The sequence below is a fragment of the Leptodactylus fuscus genome, chromosome 11 (assembly GCF_031893055.1).
Source record: "Leptodactylus fuscus isolate aLepFus1 chromosome 11, aLepFus1.hap2, whole genome shotgun sequence".
NCBI classification, from domain to species: domain Eukaryota; kingdom Metazoa; phylum Chordata; class Amphibia; order Anura; family Leptodactylidae; genus Leptodactylus; species Leptodactylus fuscus.
Genome location: NC_134275.1, coordinates 50,425,198 through 50,445,175, shown reverse-complemented (window position 1 = coordinate 50,445,175; position 19,978 = coordinate 50,425,198). Strand labels below are relative to the sequence as shown.

The following is a 19,978-nucleotide window of genomic DNA, read 5'->3' as shown; positions in this document are numbered from 1 at the left end:
AGAAGGAAACAAGTCGTGTGAATTTTTCCTGGAGTTATTTTATCTTCCCCCTCAGTTTCCAACTTCAGACCTTAGGCCATGTTTGAGGAAGGAGCAGGACTTACTTGACTGCAAGTGGTGCCAAGTAAATGTAATCGCCAACTCTTTCTCCTTAGAAACATGCGGAATCCTAATATATGAAAATTCTCTGGTAGGTTTTTACAAGCCATTATAGACTGACTTCTAGTATGTGTTTTTTTTCCCCATCACCCTAGCTAAGGTTCATGCAATAACCCCTATATACTCAACTCTCCATTAGATCAGTGATACAGTGAAGAGTTGCCATTCAGGTTTTCGGTGTGACCTTTTGGCCTGGACATAACCAATGCGGCCAATCAGTGGCGGAGCATTGATGCCTTGTTCAAGGGTCAGTCTCTGATTGGTTGACCTACCAACATCCAGACAGAAGGTACCAAAGACTGGTGACCCAAATGGAGACGCTGCTGGATCCCCATCTGAAAGGAGGCGAGTGTATAGTGATTATTTTTTTTAGCTTCTCTAGGGGTTAAAAACACATTGATGCTCCAGGTCAGTCATAGTGGATGTTGGAGAGATGAGAACATTTTATTTGTTTTCATTTGCTAATTTTTGCAATAGAATATGTTTTAGCAAAAGCTCCAGATCAGACAATGTATTTTTAGGGTGGTGGTGAGAATTAGAGATGATTTGAATACTAGATTCGAATCCCTCGCTCAATACGAATGCATGTTAGCAGCCGACGCTTAACCCCTTGTGGTACGGCCGCTCCTATGCATTCCTATGGGAGCAGAAGTATTCGAATAGTTTCTATTGAGAATATATTTAGATCCCCCCCCAAAAAAAAAAAAAAAAAAATCAAATAATTTGAGCAGAGTGACCAACAACAGAAACATTCAGAGAATAAAACCAAAAAGCTTCGGGAAGATACATTTATTATTTCTACACCCAAGACGAGTAGCTGGACATTACACAGTGAAAGTTTTGATCAGACTTTTTTTTTTGCTTCGATCCCCCAATCTAAATGTCTTTCTCTGCAGTAAATACAGAGACCCTTGAACAAGGCCATGCAAGTGTCCGGCAGAACCTAAAACAGCCACATAGAAACCATTGAAGAACTTTTCCACCATAATAATTTAAAAATCAGACACGACAATGCAATAAATAATCAATAACATTTACAATCATTGGCTGAATAAAACACAATTGTTCCAGTCATATCAAATACACAGTCCTGTAAAACTGATGGGATAAGACAGGTCCGCTTCCTTCTTGTTAAGCTCCAATGACTTGGGTTTACTTTGATCTGGCCATTGTGGGTCGAAGCTGTAAAGACCCTTCAGCCCAGGAGCCGGGATACTGTCTCATCTTAGTCCAGAGACTAAGCTCTTCTCCGGTAGAGTCCATCCAGTCTACGGCTTGTCCATTGTATACACCTATAAAAACCCATAAAACTTGTGTTATACCTTAGCAGCCATGACAAAACTAACAGGTATGGATTGAACAACATCAGAGACATTCAGATAAGGGTCAACAGCAAAAGTTTTCCTCCGGATTCTGGTTCATAGATAGACATGCTCTTGTTGATCTTCCCTTATACTCAAACAAGTTCAATACACAATAGTTTTCTATAGATGTGGTGCCGGTGTTGAGGAGAAGTCCTTTAAAAATTCCCATATTGTATGTCAACAAGAAAGAAGTGTTTTAATGGTAGAATCCCTTTAAGAATGTCTTTAGATCCAAGATAAAGGTTTAAAGTCTAACTAAGCATTTGATTTTCTGGCAATATTTGTCTCCTTTTATAAAAATTTTTATAAAGTATATTTGTAATATACTTTAACACATTGTCTCCTTTCTGTGAAATCCTGCCTTTTTATTCTTGCCTTTGCTTCTGTACTGAGAGCTTTTTCTGCCCCTCACAGTTTATGGAGCGCGGGGCTGTGTAACATGGAGAGAAATGAGGGTTGGGGAGGGGTCACTGCAAACGGACCCTCGGGTGTTATAAAACATATAAACTTGCAGAGACATCACTGGTTTAAAACAGTTGGGATATTAATATGCAGCTGTATAATATATGATATAAGTATTCCAATCCTGACATTTTAACTTAAAAATGAACTCAATTTGGGATTTTTTTTTTTCAGAAACTAGTGCAACTTGTTTGAAACTGTGCTGTGTAAGTAATCCCAAGTAAGCCCAAGCGGACAAACAAATTGTGATTGGACAAGGGTGTGAATTAGATATGAAGAGATGTCTTAGAGCCTCGCTCAATGTAAAATAAATAAATAAAGTTACGTTCCAAGACTCCATACTCAACACTCCAAAACTTGGGACCCTCAAAGTAAAACTGTGGTTGGGACCATCTAGAAGCCAAAACCATTTCTGCTCTCACCTGTTCCTGGGCCCAGTCTTACTCCTCCCAAGAAATCATTGCTGGCCAGAGGTTCTCGATCCCAGACAGTCAGCTCTAGACACGTGTTCTGTAGGTCTTCAGGCTTAATCCCGTTGTACACAAATGTGTGGTTGTAGTGAGGATTCAGGCTCTTCTTCATGACTGGTGTTTTACGCTTGGTGTTCCTACTTTTTATTGGCAGCAGGTAACTAAAGAGGACAGAAAGAAAAAGCAAAAACTCTTATTGTCTGGGTAAGAATTTCTTACTTACGGAAGGCCCGTTACTTACACAATTTGTTTATCTCTGAGAAGTAGAATGTAAAATAGCAAAAGTCAAGTTATTCAGACACAACAGTTCCTCACCCCTTGACAAAACTGTCCGACGTCCCGCCCGATTTCACAGCCGTCAGGTTTTTAGCCTCTTTAATCCAGACCTGAAGCTCACCGCCTTCATCTGTTTTACCTGGAAAAAGAAAGATTTCAGTAAATTTGGAAAACCGAAAAAAACCTCACCATCCTACAAGGTACAAAAAGTTGGTCTTCGATGTCTATTCTTCATTTTATGTCTATTTTGGTTGTCTTTGGACATCTCTGTATATTAGAAACCTATTGAGACCTCAATGGAGGATCCATATACACACATCACTACTATGAACACAGAGGTGTGCAGGAACTTCAGGAGAACTCACTTTTCCTCCTCTCGTTTCCTCCCGTGGATGGTGGAATATACTTCAATGACACGATCAGCTCGCCCTTATACGTGTTTACCTCCGCTATGCCCTGAAAGGTATTTGGGGGAAATAGTGTTAGACGAGAAGAAAAAACGCTACATCCTACTGGGAGAAGAGGAGTCCACGGTGAAGATCGCTGCCCAAGACGTGTCCAGCGGTCACCAAATAATAGGAAGATGATACCCCCAAAGACTATTAAACCAACCTATCGCCCACCCATATCCACATGTCCTAAACAAGAACGATGAGACCCCAAGGACACACGTACCCCCAACCCTTCTTTGCTTTGGTAATACCAATTGTCTTTTTGGTTATGCTAATAAAGCCCTTTGTATTTGTGTTAGAGTGCAAAATATACAACAAGCAGGACGCACCATAGGCACTAGCTGGGTGACAACCAACCTTTGGAGGACTGAATACAAATTTGTGCCTTGAAAAACCCAACAGCCAAAGAATGTTAATGAATCGGCCATGTTTTTTTTTTTATGCAGACATCACATATGCTTATGTAATCTATATAATGCCTATAAAGAAATCTTTCCAACATCCAACTTTCAACCCCGGCATCTGACCATTATAAGTAACAGCTATTTGGGGCAATTTCTACACAGTTGACATTAGGTCATCTTTTAATCTACAGGTATCTGTTGAAGAAGACTTCCTCGAAAGATGGAAAAAGTATGAAGAATTGGATTATAACACTCTCATACACATAGGTTGGATGATAATATGTAAATACGTAAAACATACCTTCCCATTAAGAGGAAGACACTCATCCATCATACTGTCAAAGTTCCAGGAACTCAGAGGAACGTTGACCTCTCCAAGAAATGTATTCCTTCCAAAGCGATCGTGATGCCACACAGATAGTTGTAGGGTTCTCATAAGCAGAATGGACTCTGGGACTATGTACTAAGAGAAGAAGAAAGCGCATGAACACAATGAAGGCCTGGTGCTGCAGATATGATATAATGCTACCAGTAACGTCACAGCGAGGTCACACATGAACCTACCTGTAAGCTTTCACTATATAAAGGGTTTATAGTGTTACGTTTAATTGTAGTTTTGCGTTTCCCCTGTCTGGATTTATCTGGGAGAAGATAGGACTTCACGTATCTGTAAAATAGAATGACGGTCATTGGATAACGCCAGGGGTGAACCTGCCCTTTCCGCCGCCCGAGGTGGATGACAGAAAGCTGCCCCCCTGGGAGGAGGGGGCAGAGCGGAGGGGGCGTGGTGGAGCGAAGGGGGCGGTGCTTAGCGGCGTTCGCAGGCAGAGAGCAGGCAAGGAGAGGCGCTGCTCCAGCGGCCTCCTCCAGCTTGTCCTGGACTGGCTTAGGTAAGCAAAAATGCCACCCTCCCTGGGCCCCTGGCATAGCGCCGCCTGAAGCGGTCGCCTCATCGGAGGTGCGGCGCTGGATAACGCAATGTATGGTTGAGGAGTATTGTAGTTTTCAGAAAACCAGACTAATCTAGGGGTGAGTCAATTTCCTCAAAACTATCTAACATTACATAGGATGATACATTGTTTTAGCTCATCTCCAAAAATCAAGATTTCCTTCTTAGAGTCTATAACTTAGGAATACCCTGACCATAAAGGGGTCGTCCGGGGTCAACCTATCCTGTGGATAGTTTATCAGTATGAATAATCAATTTGGGTTGATTTTAGGTGTATGGGGACCTCCAGACGGGCCCAACAGATGTCAGAGGAAGGAAGCATCAAGCATGTTGAATTATTGTGCCCAATCCTTTGTTCCCGCAGGACATAACCTGCATGTAAAGGGGTCTGGAGGCGAATTGTCCATTGAAAACACAAGAATATGAGAGTCGTAGAGAGGGATAATTGCTGAACACTTAACCAACCTCTATCAGTGGTGTATGGCGACCTTCTTGTAGAGAATAATAAGTACTCACGGATTAGATTTCCGCTTTGCGTCATCCCCATAGGCCAAGTTCCGACACTCCTTCACAATAACGCTCAGAATCTGCGTTTTGCCATCGTATTTCATACAGAACACGATGTCTCCTGTAACAATCACATTGCCAAAATCTCCGGCTTCACTGTAAATGCTCATCATACTTCCAAGTGTGCTCTGTCAGAAGAAGAAGGAAAGCTGGTTATTGAAAGGGGAGATATGTTCTCACGTAGAACCATCTATCCCAGCTATTTGGTCTTGGTATAGGCCTTTAAGAGTAACTAATTCTGGATATTTCTTCTACAACAACCCAAAACCAATGGGAACCTGAACCTCAGTGTGAGTCTGCAAGGGGCGAGAGATCCCTTTCCAATGAGGTTCCCTTGGTGGTACAATGGCCCTACTGGGCTCATGACTAGATACTGGTGTAGACAAGGCATATCTTTAGTGTAACATGGCACATGTAGTTTGGACTAAAATTTTTCGACCTCTGGGTGTGGATTCTTAGAAAATTATATGGTTTAAACAAGCCACGATGTGCCAAAAAAAAAAAAAAAAAAAAAGAGCCAAAATTGTGTCAAAAAATTCTACCTCAAAGTAATTCAGCTAAGAGGTGGTAGCAATGTAGACTAGACAATACTAGTGTAAAGAGGAGCCAGATTTATCATCCAGCATCAACCACGGGGGCAATTTTTCAGACTGCCAACGTGTGTACTGTCTATTAGTGAATGCAAGGCCATTGGATGTAGGATTGTGGTCCTTGGCTTCCTAGATGAAAAAAATGTTGATTTGGCTGTAACGGTGGTGCCAAAATGTTCAACTTTAGGATACACCTGGTGCAGGTGAGGAGAATTTGTCTCAGGATCCATTCTAAGGCCAGGGTCACACGGGTAGTGGCGTAACTACCGTGGTAGCAGTGGTAGCAGCTGCCACAGGGCCCGAGACATTAGGGGCCTGGTGACAGCTGCTACCATTATACTCGGGGGTCTTTTCGGACCCCCGAGTATAATGATCGGTGGCCCGGGAGAGGTAAGAAACATAAAAAACACTGTTACTTACCTCTCTGCGATCCAGGCAGGCTTCGGCCTAGTCGTCTGACGTCTCATGACCCCGGCCTGCGTCCCGGGTCATGTGACGTCTGATGTCATTGAAGATGTACTACTTCGGAGGCCGACATCATAGGAACTGGGAGATGGATGAGTAACAGAGGTTTTTTTATGTTTTTCTCCCCTTGGGTCTCCGATTATTATGAAAAGACCCCAGAGTATAATAATTGTTTATGGGTGCCCACAGTGAGACATAATACTGTGTGCAGGGGCCACAATGGGGCATAATACTGTGTGCAGGGGCCACTATGGGGCATAATACTGTGTGCAGGGGCCACTATGGGGCATAATACTGTGTGCAGGGGCCACTATGGGGCATAATACTGTGTGCAGGGGCCACTGAGGGACAGAATAGTGTGTGCAGGGGCCACTATGGGACTACTAGCAGAGGATGGAACCATTTCCTCTAGTGACCCCTGTACAACCTTGTATAAAGGTGAATCAACAATAGTGCAAAATTGGAAAGCAGGTGCCCAGGATGACCAGTCAGACTTCAGAGTCCGATTGGCAGCCTTGGGCAATTCCGCTTTTGGGCTTTACCCCCCCCCCCCCTTCCCCCAAGACATTTGGAGACTGCTGGTATTACCGTAAAACAAACAGAATGGAGAATTTTCTTTGTAACAATGTTCTAATCAATTTTTTTTACATTTTCCATCCTGTAACACATTATTGCTGTACGTCGCCCCCTACATTGAGCAAATAGCAGAGATTTACCGAGGACGCTCCACTGCGCAAGCTGCTTCTACGATTGGTCAAGCGATGAATTTCCACCAAGTTGTCAATGTCTTCATCTTCCTCTTCCTAGGGACAAAATGTCGGACAATCTGTGATATCATTTGACTAAATGCAAACAAATCAATTTACCAATAAGTGAAGATTACGAAAAAATGAATTAATTCTATGTGTTGAAAATTGCTCTTCGACCCTCAGGGCACGGTCAGGTGGACAGAACCTAAGGAGCAGCAACAGAGTCCCTGAGGGTCCGAACTGTAAGTGAGGTGACCGCTGCAAAGAAATCTCCTGCAGAACACAAGAAGTCTCAGCGTGTAATTTGGCTTAGTGGTCAGAGTCATAACTGCAGCATTTATGGAAATGTATATAAATATAGATAGAACATTTTTAAAAATCGAAAGAAAAAAAAATAGGTCATTTTCTGATGATGCCGTCCTATTACTGCAGCAGACATTGAAACATCTGACGACTATTAGGATATAACACAATTCCATTTGCCTCTATGGTCTAATGCGGTGCAGAACGGGTTCACTTATTTGGGGTGGAGGGATATGTGCACTATTATAGAACTTTACTATGGGATTGTAGTACAGAACTTACTCAGTATTTGATATCATATATACGTACCATCTCAGTAGTAAGTTTAGGAACCGACTTGCTCCGATCGCCCAACGTGTTTACTTCCCCCGGCTTTTCTTCAGGGCGTAAATCTATCACGGATTTACTATAGTCTGAATCACAGAACAGAATGATTATGTAGCGAGTTTCAGGAGGACTCCATGTTTGCACTTACAATGAGGAGGAAGACACTTATTGCTCTACCTGATGGTTTTAGGTGTCTTCGGGGATTCTTCTTAAAAATAGCCTCGCTCTCATCTGCAGAGCTGGCACTGCGGTTACCTAAACGTGGTTCCTGAAGTAAAAAGATAAGGCATAAGAACATTAGGGGTGTAGGTCACCCTACGTGGAAGAGAGCCTGGATCCCTGGATGGAGTGGCTTCCATCACTCAGATAGCCTTCACAAGGCCATATTTATTATACCCGCGTCATCTTCAATGTGTTTTAGCGCAGGCTTGTAACTTCTAGCAGAGCAGACTGCGCAGATGCACAGGTCACGGGAAAATGGCCGCTTGCACAGTATTTTTAGCGGCCATTTTCCCGTGGCCTGTGTGCCTGCGCATTCGGCTCTGCTAGGTTACGAGCCTGTGCTGAAAGAAGACATTGAACATGACGAGGCAGACGAAGAAGGAGGTGGCGCTTGGAGACACTTCTCTGGCAGCAGTGGGGACGCTCTCATCGCTGTTTGAGTTTTGGGGTACACCCCCATTGCTGCGAGAGAACTCATTTGCATACCAGTAAAGACTGGTATTTCTGAGGAACGGCGCGGCAGAGACCACGTCTAAAGGTAAGAGACGAATAGCGTTTCTAAAGGCTATTCCGACGTCTCATCCACACACAAAAAAAAAAAAAAGTTTAATGGTAGAATCCCTTTAAGGAACAAGTCTCTTCCACCCCCCACACTCTGTAAACTTATTATCAGGGCACTATACAATAAGTAATCTTATATGGTACCCTAAATGCACTGAAAAAAATATACATCACATAACCCCTTTAAAAGTAGCACAGTTAGGGTTGGACGATCGGGATCGGAAAAGATCAGTTTCAGATTCCCATCTTTTCCCGCGGGATCGAGGTCGGAGGTTATTTCCCACAATCCTTGGCTCCACTTAATGGCAAATTTGGATTCATTGATAGTATTTTCTGAAATATTTAATATTATAAACCTACCCCTTCCGAATCTGAGTGGTGATAATCCCTTGACCGGACGGGAACAGTCAGAGTGTCCAGTTTGGCCCCGCTGGGTCCATAGATCTTTTTTCCTTCTGGCGATGAGCTAATCTTCTCTATAGAACTCCTCCTTAAACACAATCAAAATGTTTAATTCTCTACTTTTTTCATCACTGACAAATTCCTGATGACACGACTGGTGTAAAGACAAAGTGCAAAAATACAATCCCAAATAATAGTTCCATCATGCAACGCAAACATAATAATGCAATTCAGCGCTCAAATGATAAAGATCTAGGATTTCTAAACAGTGATAGAGATCATGATTAAAGAGGACCTTTCACCACCTTCTACAGTTGGAATTTTTTCTCTATCCCCACCATTCCTGAGCCATTGGTGCTTAGCTTTAGCATCCAATGTGCCGATTAGGCTCTATACTGTCTAATGGGTGGTCTCTGTTTGTCTGATCCAGCCCAGGACCACCCACCTGACAGGTGAGATCCTAATTAGCATATTGCGTGCTGAAATTAACCGCACTGGTTACTCAGGAATGGTGGGGGCTAGAAAAAAAATTACCTAACTGCATCAGAATTGGTAAACAGCGCCTATTAGAGGATGCAAAGAGTTGACATTGTTGGTGAATGGTCCTCTTTAAGTCCCTGGTGGTCCAGGGTAGTGAAGATTATACTCCACTCCATTCTCCTAAGGTCACTTAATGGGGGCCTATGAAGACTGCCCAATTTGTCAAAATATTTTTTTTCTTGGTCCATTCTGCTGAATCCTTCGAGTTGAGAGAGTCCTGTAATTGTCTGGTAGAGTCTGCGACATGCCAAGCGCCATCCCTCGTTCCATCCGATTATGACTAATATAGGTGAGAGCCGAGGGCGACTACTGAAATATTCCTGCCCTTTGTGTAAACAACGCTTTTCACCAGTAATCCCGAAGCTGAATTTGTCTAGACAAGCAGCGAAAGGTTATCCTAAGGTTATCCTAAGAATACTGGCTGGCATTAAGGTCCGAGATTCGACTGGGACTAGTGTGACAAGCTCCAAGAAATTAGATAAGATGACCGCGGCTTTCAATCCGCTCAGAGGTGTATTCTTTGGAGGAAGGGGTGCGGCCAAAATCCCAGAAGGGCAGCCACAATATTTTTTCGACGGTCACCCCACCCTACTTTACACTGCCGATCTGCATCACCCGTTAACCTGCAAGTTTTTTTTTTTTTTTGGCAAAATATCTCCTACCAAAGTAAAAGCCAGTGGTCCATATCTCATTGTGTAACACAAGATGTCCCTCATCCTAGATGCCATCATACAAACCTCGCCCTGGTGACTTCCAACATCAATATAAAATTGCAAAAAAAAATTGGTGCTATGAATTAGGGTAAGACCCATAGCAGATACTTTTTGGGCATCGGACATTCGCCTATACAACCGTCCCACCTGTTGTGCAGGGCCCCTCTCCACGTTCAGTGCAGATCTCAGATCGTTGATAAGATTTTATAAGAATTATTAACAGATTTATTTTCTTTGATTATTTCTGCACACCCCAACTATGAGATAGGACATAGTCACCTGGACAAGGTGGGCGTGCTTTTCTTGGAGTCCATCTTGTAACTGTTGATGCTCATCTGCTCGGTGGATTCTGTGTCACTTCTCTGGTCTCTTAGGTCTGGAGATCCACTCACTGCACTGCAATGGAATAGGAGGAGCCTTTACCCAGGGGCACAGAAGGGGGGGGGGCGGTAAATATCAGGGCACAAGGTGCTGGACCCCGGGTTGGTCTCTTTTGGTTATGCTATTTAGATACATGGTTAAGGCAGCGACTGGATACATCTACACTACATTCTGTGAGGGTGACATGGTTACAAGCTGGTGACGGAGGAGCTCTGAGGGAATCTTTAGCAAATAATTATAAACTCTTTCTGCTGGAGTTGCCCTTTAATAATGAAGATGATGACCAGACTGGTGTAACTACAGAGGTTGCAGTGATCATAGCGGTGTCCACCATTCTAGGGCTAGTTATACCACTTTACCAAGAAAGCTCAGTCTGTGAATCGTCAATGTATTCCCCCTGCTCTCTGGTGCACTGGAGTGAGGAGATTTAGGATACACTGCCTTCCACTGTCAGAAAGGAGAACTACTGTTTTAATGGCAAAAATAGCAATTGGCCAACAGCATACGAGGGATTCCACAGGGGGAGGTGTGGCACACAAGGGGGCATTGATGGGATGGCAATAATGGTAAGCTTGTGCGCAAAGACATGTGAACAAGTCTTCATGGTGGTCTGGGCCGGATAGAGGAAAGAGAAATGTAAACACGACCAAAATGTACGGATGGGACATGGATGACTGTTATGCAAAGTTACGCAGGAGCCCCAAACTGAGCTTTTACACCAGGGCCAAGGAGCCTTTAGTTACATCCCTGGATAACCTTATAACTTAGCAGCTGAGAATCTACAAATCTCCAGTCATGTTGATCAGCAGATTTTGAGCAGCCAGGTTGTGTCAGGATGGCGGCCATCACCCATTGCCAGAATTTCGGAATCTATTTACCCAGACGCCTTCATTCTCTCCTGTGGACTCCTTTGTCCTTTCTTTGCCTTCTGATCATTTATCTGGGAATATTCCAGCAATGTCTGTGCAGTCGTCTCTCGCTTATTGACTGTGAATATGAAGATTGTAGATTATATGAAACCTCATGTAGGAATCACAATGATGTTTTACCCCTCTCCCCACCTACATAAGTCAGAAATACATTTTGTGGTTTAACCCATTACTCATCTCATTCAAAGTTTATGGACTAACCCAAACATGAAATTTCAGACTACAAAGTATAATAAATGGAGGCCCAGGGGAGGTGAGTAAACATAGACACATTGCCTCACCTCTCCTGGGCATCTTAATGGCATCTTGAGGTCCTCCAGTGTCCTCTTACAGAATCTGACTGACGTCACAATTCCTGGGGCAAATGCTGAGCCCTGTGATTGGGTCTGAGCGGTCACATGGGGTGCGCGGATGTCATGATGTTGGGGTTCCCCCATGTAACCACTGAGACCAGTGGTGTGTGATGTCAGCCACAGGATGGAAGACGACGCCGGGGAACCGCCAAACACCACAAGGATACCCAGAAGAGGTGAGGCCAGGAGAGTATATGGCTTATACCTATTCTACTTTGGGGACTGAAGTAAATTTGGAGAAATAAATTCTGAAATTTCTAACATTTGTAGCGTTCTATTATTTCATCTAAATGGACACTGCCAAGAGGTTTGGATATATATTCAATATTGCCGGCCTTTATGTCACGTTATAACCAGCGTTTAAGGCCATAACCTAGGGCTTCCATGGCGAGCCACACATAAGGGGGTTGTGAACCACACATGGCTCCTGAGCTAATGGTTAGGGACCACTGCCCTAGGGAACCCAAACGTCCTATAAGACATATGGAAAGGGGCTACACTGGTGGAACATGCCCTATAAAAATGGAAGTTTCACCACTGGATCTCCTTGTAAGAGGCGCCGGTCCCTACAGTAAGGAGGATTGTGGAGGGCAACGCTTCATGTGTAGGGAGGCCAAATATGTTACAACTGGGAAATGTGGGAAAAGAAATGCAAGTTAGTTCCCCAGAGCCACCTATTGGGAGAATATGAAGCGAAAGAGGGACCGTCCTCCTTATGGAAGATGAAAGGAAAACCGCGCTCGCCCAGGTACAATGAAAAGACTTTATTTCGCACAACGCGTTTCGAGCATACTGCTCTTTCTCAAGTGCATATGATCAACCTTAAAATTAACAACAACATCCAGAACAACAATAAATACTTCAAAATTTAGATAAATAGTTAAAATATCCAGTTATACAAAGGCTAAGGATATCATGATAAGGTCCAGTAAGTTGCTACACTTATGGACTAAGCTAAGAGAATTCTAACAGTCTCATTAGATGTGTGAATAATCACATAGAATAGAACTGCTAAATGAAATAAACCTTACTAACACAACACAAATAGGAGAGATGATAATCATTGCAATCTAAAACATTATTCAACTTGTAGGTGAACATAAATAGCTCACTATAGATAAAACATACAGATCAGGCCATGTTGTAAAAAATCCCTCAAGCACTAAATAAAGTGCCAGGGGAGTCACTCAAATCCTACTTCACCATAAATCCTAATGGTTCTGATGGGAGGATATAAAAACATAACAAGAATACATGACAAGTAAGTGGGAAAACCAGCCTCTGTGCTTACCTTCCCTAGTTAAGGGTTAGTGCTTGAGGAAAGCAACAGTAGGTTGATTATTTATACAATAAGCGGCAGGAAGTGACATCACACGGCAGGAAGCCCGTGACCACGTTGCCAGTGTAACACATCCCGGCGTCAAGTATCGGGCAACTGCGCATGCGCGGGCTTATGAGTCCGATACATAGTGCGGTCAGTTAGGAACACAGTTATCGGGTCGCATAGAATACCAGCGACCCGAGTTCAATTCCCATCATACTCCCTAGGACGGATGACATCTATATTTAACAACTTAAAACCTGCATCTTAAAAACATAAAAAAAATTTCCCCATAGGCAAAAACACTGAGCAAAAACAATAATACATAAAACACTCCTATGCAAGCCTCAACAGGAAATATCCTATAAGAGATGATGGCAGTAGTCAGAACCTGTTGGGAGCAGCTAGGAGACCCATATCTAATTGGTGCTATTAACATGATAATAAAACTATATAAGATTAAGTAAACCAAGCTAAAAATTAGCTGAAAAGTGACTAATGAACCAAAAATAATAATTAGAAGAGTATAAATTTAAAATTAAAATTAAAATTAACCTCAACCCGAGAGATGGTAGGGGCTGGATTATGGCAATGCTGAACTTTATCTAGTAACATCCTCCAGCATTTCATTTAACCCCTTAGGCACCAGGCAATCAAACTTATAAATCCAAAAGATTTCCCTCTTTTTAAGAACCCCAAATCTGTCATTAACATGAGTAGGAATAAAGTCTATAGGGGTAACTTTGAAGCCAATAAAGCTACTATTATGATGTCTGGCCGCATGTCTCGATACGCTATGTTTCATATAGCCATTCGCCACATTTGAACGGTGTTTGTTCAACCTATTTCTTAGGGGCATAGTGGTGCGGCCAATATACTGGAGCCCACAAGGGCATTCTAAAAGATATACTATATAAGAGGATGCACAGTTCAGATGGTTAGGGATAGTAAAGGTTTCTTTTGTAACTTTACTTGTAACTTGTTTTACCCCATTAGAGATAGATAAACAGCATTTACACCGTCTCTTGTTACAACGGTAGCTGCCCGTCTGTGTGGGCGAATTGGCCAAGGTAGAGCGTGATTGTTTTCTAAAGGGCCTCAACCTACTCGGAGCTAATATACTTTTAAGCGTTCTGGCTCTCCTGAAGGTAAACTTCGGTGCTGAAGGTATAGAGCTTTGTAGGTGTAGAATCAAGCCTACCTGAACCCTGAGGTTTACGGCGTAGCGATATCCTCACTAAATCACTGCCCAGTCTGTTAGCGAAACGATTGACCCTCTGATCATAAAACCAATCTCCTGTAGATTTCTTCAGCTCCCTGCAAGCATTAAGAAGACATTACACGTTATATTCTATATATGTACACAGGAAAACTTGCAGGATAGTCAGATGTCAGAGTTATTGGATGAGAATGCGGGCAGTCCCTACTGAGTAGAGCTGATCACTAGTGGTCACAATAGCGGGATACTCTGTTATTGGCTTAATAAGTCGGGATTGTCCAAAGTGTAGAACCCCTTTAATAGAAGAATCATCTGTGTTCGAGCATCTGTCCAGTTAAAAGGTTTGGTGCATTTCAAGGGTCCTAACCACCCCCTGCTGTCATGTATGTGTTACTCACGCCTCCTTCATGCAGACGTTGCACTTCCATCCTCCAGTTGCGGTCTCCGTTCGGCAGTCTTTGCACACCAGGTGGTTGCAGCTTCGACAAGTATTTGTTCTGGGGACCAAGCGCCCCACATTCTGCTGACAGCGGGCGCAGGCTCGCTCGCTGTAACGCTGGCTCCCTCTTTTTGCACCTTTTCTTCTTATATCCAAAAGTTCATTCTTTAATCTCCTATTGAAAAAAATAACTCAGCATTGACACAAATTCACTCATAATATTGTATCTCCATCTGTCCATATTCATTCATATTATATAGAACTTTTCCCCAAACATACACTGAAGTTATGGTATATACCAGAATGGGCTGCCCTTCCCAAAGTTGGGCTGCTACTTATCTTAATATTCTGATAAAATTCAACCACCATTAGGAGGTGTAAGTATATAGCTAGGATTGTAGTCTACAGGAGATCTGTAAAACTGTATACAGTGAGCTCCCCCTAGTGGTAGCTGCAGGTACATTATAAATCTGTCTTTAAGAGGGGTTTCCCAGGCTTAATAATTGATGACCTATCCATCATCAATAAAAGATTGGCTGAGGTCCTGTGTGTCAGACCCCCAACAATCACGTTTGAAGTGGCTGAAGCACTGTAGATTATATAGTGGTGGGTACTGGTACTGCAGCTCAGCCCATGACGTCACGTGGCCTGTGAAGCAGAAGCCGTGCTCGGGGAGTACCGATGCTGCTCCAAACTACTGATTCATGGTTGTGCTGGGTGTTGTACCCACACTGATCAGCATTTGATTTTCTATCCTGAAGGATAAGTCATCAATTAATAACCCCTTAAGGAGAAGAAGCTGTCATCGCTGCAAAGTCTTTCTCTATTCTAAGTACTTACCTGCTTTAAAGTGTACCTAAAGTTATAAAACTTTCCTCTTTTCTCACCCTCCATTCCCTGATCTGATCTGTAAACAGACGTCCATACACAGACCGATCAGTTTACAATGAAGTCTATGAAGAGGGGAGTGAGAGAGGGAAGATAGAGGGCAGAGAACTGTCTTCTACAACATGTAGGGAGTCATTTTTGTTAAAATAAGGCTGGACGACTTACTATAAACTAAAACGGTCACTGTATAGAGCCGAGGGATTCTTTATCTCCCCTTTTTTCTCCATAGACTTCTATTGTCTGCTAAATAGAACTGAAAAAACCCCTCTGTATATGGACTTAATCTGGGGCAAATGGAGATAAATAAGTGAAGAAAGCTTCACTTTTTATTAATAAAATATATTATAAAAAAAAACAAAAAAACTTGAGAGTCTTCCATAAAATATATTACAAAGTTTACCTGTGCTATAAAAAAAGCAAGTATAAAATTTTAGGTAGCCTTTACCACTTTATATAACAAAGCATCACCAATATAAAGCCCTGGAATCCTAAACTGTCCAAGACGGGATTGTCAGCTATTTTTTAGATATCGGGTAACAACCAGCATTTATCATCACGACTTCCATAGGCTTTGTCATTAGGTTTCATAGGAAAGCCAAGAAAGCGTATTGATAATCATATCGCAGGTCAGAGCGTCGTCAACTCCTCCCTCACCTAATCCGCCGATCTTCCGCTTTGCGCAGTTCTTCATCTCTCTGTAGGACTTGCAGGATGAAATCTTTTTCTGTCTCGGACAGATAGGACAGATTTACCATTTCTGGATTCTGTGTCATGGTTGCTCCTCAGTTCACACCATGCAGAACAGCCTGGACAGAAGAATAGGAAGGGAAATAATATTAGGTTTATAGATCGGCCAGAGTCCACATCCTCTCCAGTGTGTTACAGAGACATTACACTGACAAACCTCAGACCTTCTTATGTCACTTCTGTAGATTTAGAATAAAAGAACAGCTATGAAGCCTTATGCAAATGTTTCAATTGGTGCACTGGGGGCAGGGCGTCAGGACTTGTGATGCCTGCGGTCAGTGAAATATTTTAGGTGTTATCTTTCTTGACCTATTCTCAATAACCTGGCTGTGTTGTTAAAGAAAACGGTCCCTGTATAGTAAAGATGTCTCTTTGCTTTGAGAAGCTCTCCTCTTTCTCCATAGACTTCTATTGTACAGATTTGATCAGTGGCAGAAGGCGGCAAAAATCCATTACAAAGGTTTTTTGTTTTTTTTTTTCCTCTTAAAAAGGATCTTATCATTAAAACTCAATTTTTTTCTGCCTACCGCTTAGGAATAGCCTTAAGAAAGGCTATTCTTCTCCTACGCCAGGGGCGTAACTACCGTAGAGGCAGCAGAAGCGGCTGCAGCAGAGCCCGGGCCATTAGGGAGCCTGGTGACTCCCGGTACCGCTGTGGGTTTTTTTTTTTTTTTTTTTTTTTTTTTTTTAATAGGCCGTTATGAGCCCTATTCACTTGCTGATCCTGGCTGGGCCGAGATTGGTAAGTGATACTGCGGGCCCCACAAATACTATCATTATACTCGGGGGGTCTTTGCAGACCCCCGAGTATAATGATCGGAGGCCCGGGAGAGGTAAGAAACATAAAAAACACTGTTACTTACCTCTCCACGATCCTGCCAGGCCTCCTTCCTAGTTGTGTGACGTCTCTGACATGTGACATGTCTCTGACGTCACATGCACCCGGCCTGCGTCCCGGGTCATGTGATGTCTGACGTCATTTCAGAAGGACGGCAGCGGAGAAGACAGCGTAGGAGCCGGGAGACAGATAAATAACAGTAATTTTTTATGTTTTTATTCCCCCGAGTCTCCGATTATTATACTGTGGGGTCTGAAAAGACCCCAGAGTGTAATAATTGTTTCTGGGTGTCCACTATGGGCTAGAATACTGTGTGCAGGATCCACTATGGGGGATAATACTGTGTGCAGGGGCCACTAAGGGACATAATACTGTGTGCAGGGGCCACTAAGGGACATAATAGAGTGCGGAGGAGGGGGCCGGTCAAGGTCTTTGACGTCGGTGTCGGTTAAAAGTTGGGGGTAGGGGGGGCATGCCAAAAGTTCGCTCGGGGCCCCGCCATTCCTAGTTACACCACTGTCCTACGCGTCTTCTTCCTGCGGTGGCTTCAAACTTCTAGGCCTCGGGCAGCCGATGGCGCATGCCTGCCGGCCACAAGAAAATGGCCGCTTGAATACTGTGTAAGTGGCCATTTTCTTGTGGCTGGCGGGCATGCGTAGTTGGCTTTGCCCTAGGCCCAAGGCCTAGAAGTTTGAAGCCACCGCCGGAAGAAAACGTGAAGACGACCCGTTCCTGAAGAAGATGGAGGCGGCGCTGGAGAGTTCTCTCGCAGCATTGGGGACGCCCCTAGTGCTGCGAGAGAACTCATTTGCATACCGACGAAAACCAGGATTTATACCAAACGGTGGCCCAGAGAAAACATCTAAAGGTAGGAGAGGAATAGCCTTACTTAAGGCTATTCCTACGTGGTAGTTTTAATGACAGGATACCTTTAATCTTTGACTGTACTATAGATTTATGAAATAAAGAGACTTAACTTATGCTTTCACTTTGACAAATTTGTCTCATTTTTTTGTCACAATATTTCAAATTTCCTACAACTCATCATCGAAAGAAAAAGAGAAAACCCAGCCCAAGGAACTGATGTCCGAAATCTCAGGACACGAAGCTAAGCAAACACCTGAAAGTTTTCCTGTTTTTGCTCAGTACCAGGTTGCCCTGGTAACAAAGCTTTATTGACACTGCCTGGGTGTAGTCACATCTCGTGCAGACACTTAATCATTTTGGCAAAGGCAAAGATATCACAGCGGCCGCCACAGCACACGGACTGCGTTTATGTGGAGATCGGGTTGTGTTTTTGCAACTATTTTTAGAAAATCGAGTTTTACCACAACTTTGCAAAAAAATTCTTGCAAAGAAAAAAAGGACTCACAATACGTAACAAAATTCAGTGAAGAAAAAAAAAAAAAATTGTATAGTTGCTGGATTTAAAGGTGTTTATGACAAAGGGGTTTCACAACACATTAAAATTCATGAAAAGGAATGGAACTCGCCCACCCCTGGTCCTGGTTTTCAGTGGTGCATCCCCAGTTCCCTCCATTCCATGGACTGCCCAGTCTGGAGATGCAGTGTCATGTGACCACTGGCCTCAATGGTCACGTAACGTATCACTAATAAATGTCAGCGCTACCCAGTGGTTGGTGCTTTATTTCTCCAATACAGAGCTCAAATTCCCTACATAGTCAGAGCTACATGATAAATTGCCCATCTGCAGCCACCACTAGAGGGAGCTTAAGAGCTCACATATTCAATATGGCGTCTGGTGGGCACTGTATAAATGGATTTTCAGTAATATTCCCCACCCACAATAGTATATAGAACGTAGTGATTACATCGTGACGCAGACCCGGACACAAGCAAATATAGTTTGGGCACAAACACAGCTGTCACCGAGACCTTATCACTGAAAAACTGATAAAGCAGCTCCACCTGCTCACAGCGACATGCCAGGGGAGAAAAGACCGGAGAACAGGAAGGCGGCCAGGGACATTTATAGGAAACTGTAGTCGGGATCTGAAACGTTTCGACTGACTGTATTGTGTAAATGCAGAGAAAGCAATAAATGCTGAAAAGTATTAAAGTCAGATCTGCCAGCGAGCCATGTACCATAAAGATGGGAGAGCCAATGGCGTTCCCCTGGTGCATTTCCAGATACATTTTCAGGGTTTAAGAGCTGGACAATGTAGAAGTAAGATACTGAACAAGTGACGCCTTTAATATTTGGTGTCAAAGACTTACGATCTTCTTGGTTTCCCTTCGGATTTGCAAAACAAGCCAAAGCTCCCATGAGAAGCTGAAATGACCAGAAGCCTCCTCTACGTGACTCATACAGCGTGTTTATTGGAGCAAATACAATCATTTACAAGGGTTTTCTACCCCTACAATACAACCTACTTCACGTCACCCGGCATTGTGTGACAGCCATTCATCATGGAGAGTGACCGTGAGATCTTCCCATACTGGTTTGACCTCATTCCTCCAGAACTTGTACAAGGCCACGAGTCAACTAACACAAAGATAGAGATATGCAGTGCGAGAAATAGGAAAGAGTGTGAACATGTAAGGCAAACACCAACACTGAGAAGTAGGAGGGCGCAGATCAAATTCAGGTGCCCAAAAAACATGAAAGTTTTCAAAACCATCATCTAAGATGTGAGGGGATGTCCTAAAACTCCTACATGGGAACAGAGTTGCAGTAAATCGGGATTGTCAAATACACAGTGGATGGAGCCTTCTGATAATGGAGATGGCAGCTCTGCGTATCAACTAATCCGTCAGGGTGTTTGCGAACATCCCCGATCCGATATGGATTATATAACTCAAAGTCAGGTCATTAATATCAAAAAACACAGAAAATCCCTTTAAAGGGGGCTCTATCACTGGCAAAA

General features: G+C 43.2%; 1 protein-coding gene across 2 annotated transcripts in view; it reads right to left on the bottom strand.

The window, feature by feature from the left end:
* Window positions 1–952: 952 nt before the first annotated feature.
* Window positions 953–19,978, bottom strand: part of SYTL4 (synaptotagmin like 4) — a 30,357-nt gene continuing 11,331 nt past the window's right edge. The window contains exons 2-17 of one of the 2 annotated variants that reach the window (XM_075260547.1): window positions 16,160–16,311; window positions 14,577–14,792; window positions 14,161–14,276; window positions 11,235–11,343; window positions 10,255–10,371; window positions 8,681–8,807; window positions 7,715–7,805; window positions 7,520–7,623; window positions 6,875–6,961; window positions 5,053–5,231; window positions 4,152–4,254; window positions 3,889–4,050; window positions 3,097–3,187; window positions 2,771–2,870; window positions 2,408–2,616; window positions 953–1,451 (exon numbers count right to left, since the gene is read on the bottom strand). In XM_075260547.1, coding sequence (XP_075116648.1) covers window positions 1,312–1,451; window positions 2,408–2,616; window positions 2,771–2,870; window positions 3,097–3,187; window positions 3,889–4,050; window positions 4,152–4,254; window positions 5,053–5,231; window positions 6,875–6,961; window positions 7,520–7,623; window positions 7,715–7,805; window positions 8,681–8,807; window positions 10,255–10,371; window positions 11,235–11,343; window positions 14,161–14,276; window positions 14,577–14,792; window positions 16,160–16,278 — 2,070 coding nt within the window. In that variant the 5' untranslated portion in view covers window positions 16,279–16,311 and the 3' untranslated portion in view covers window positions 953–1,311. Of the gene's footprint in view, window positions 1,452–2,407; window positions 2,617–2,770; window positions 2,871–3,096; window positions 3,188–3,888; window positions 4,051–4,151; window positions 4,255–5,052; window positions 5,232–6,874; window positions 6,962–7,519; window positions 7,624–7,714; window positions 7,806–8,680; window positions 8,811–10,254; window positions 10,372–11,234; window positions 11,344–14,160; window positions 14,277–14,576; window positions 14,793–16,159; window positions 16,312–19,978 lie in introns of both variants that reach the window. The other variant, XM_075260546.1, reaches the window with a different exon arrangement.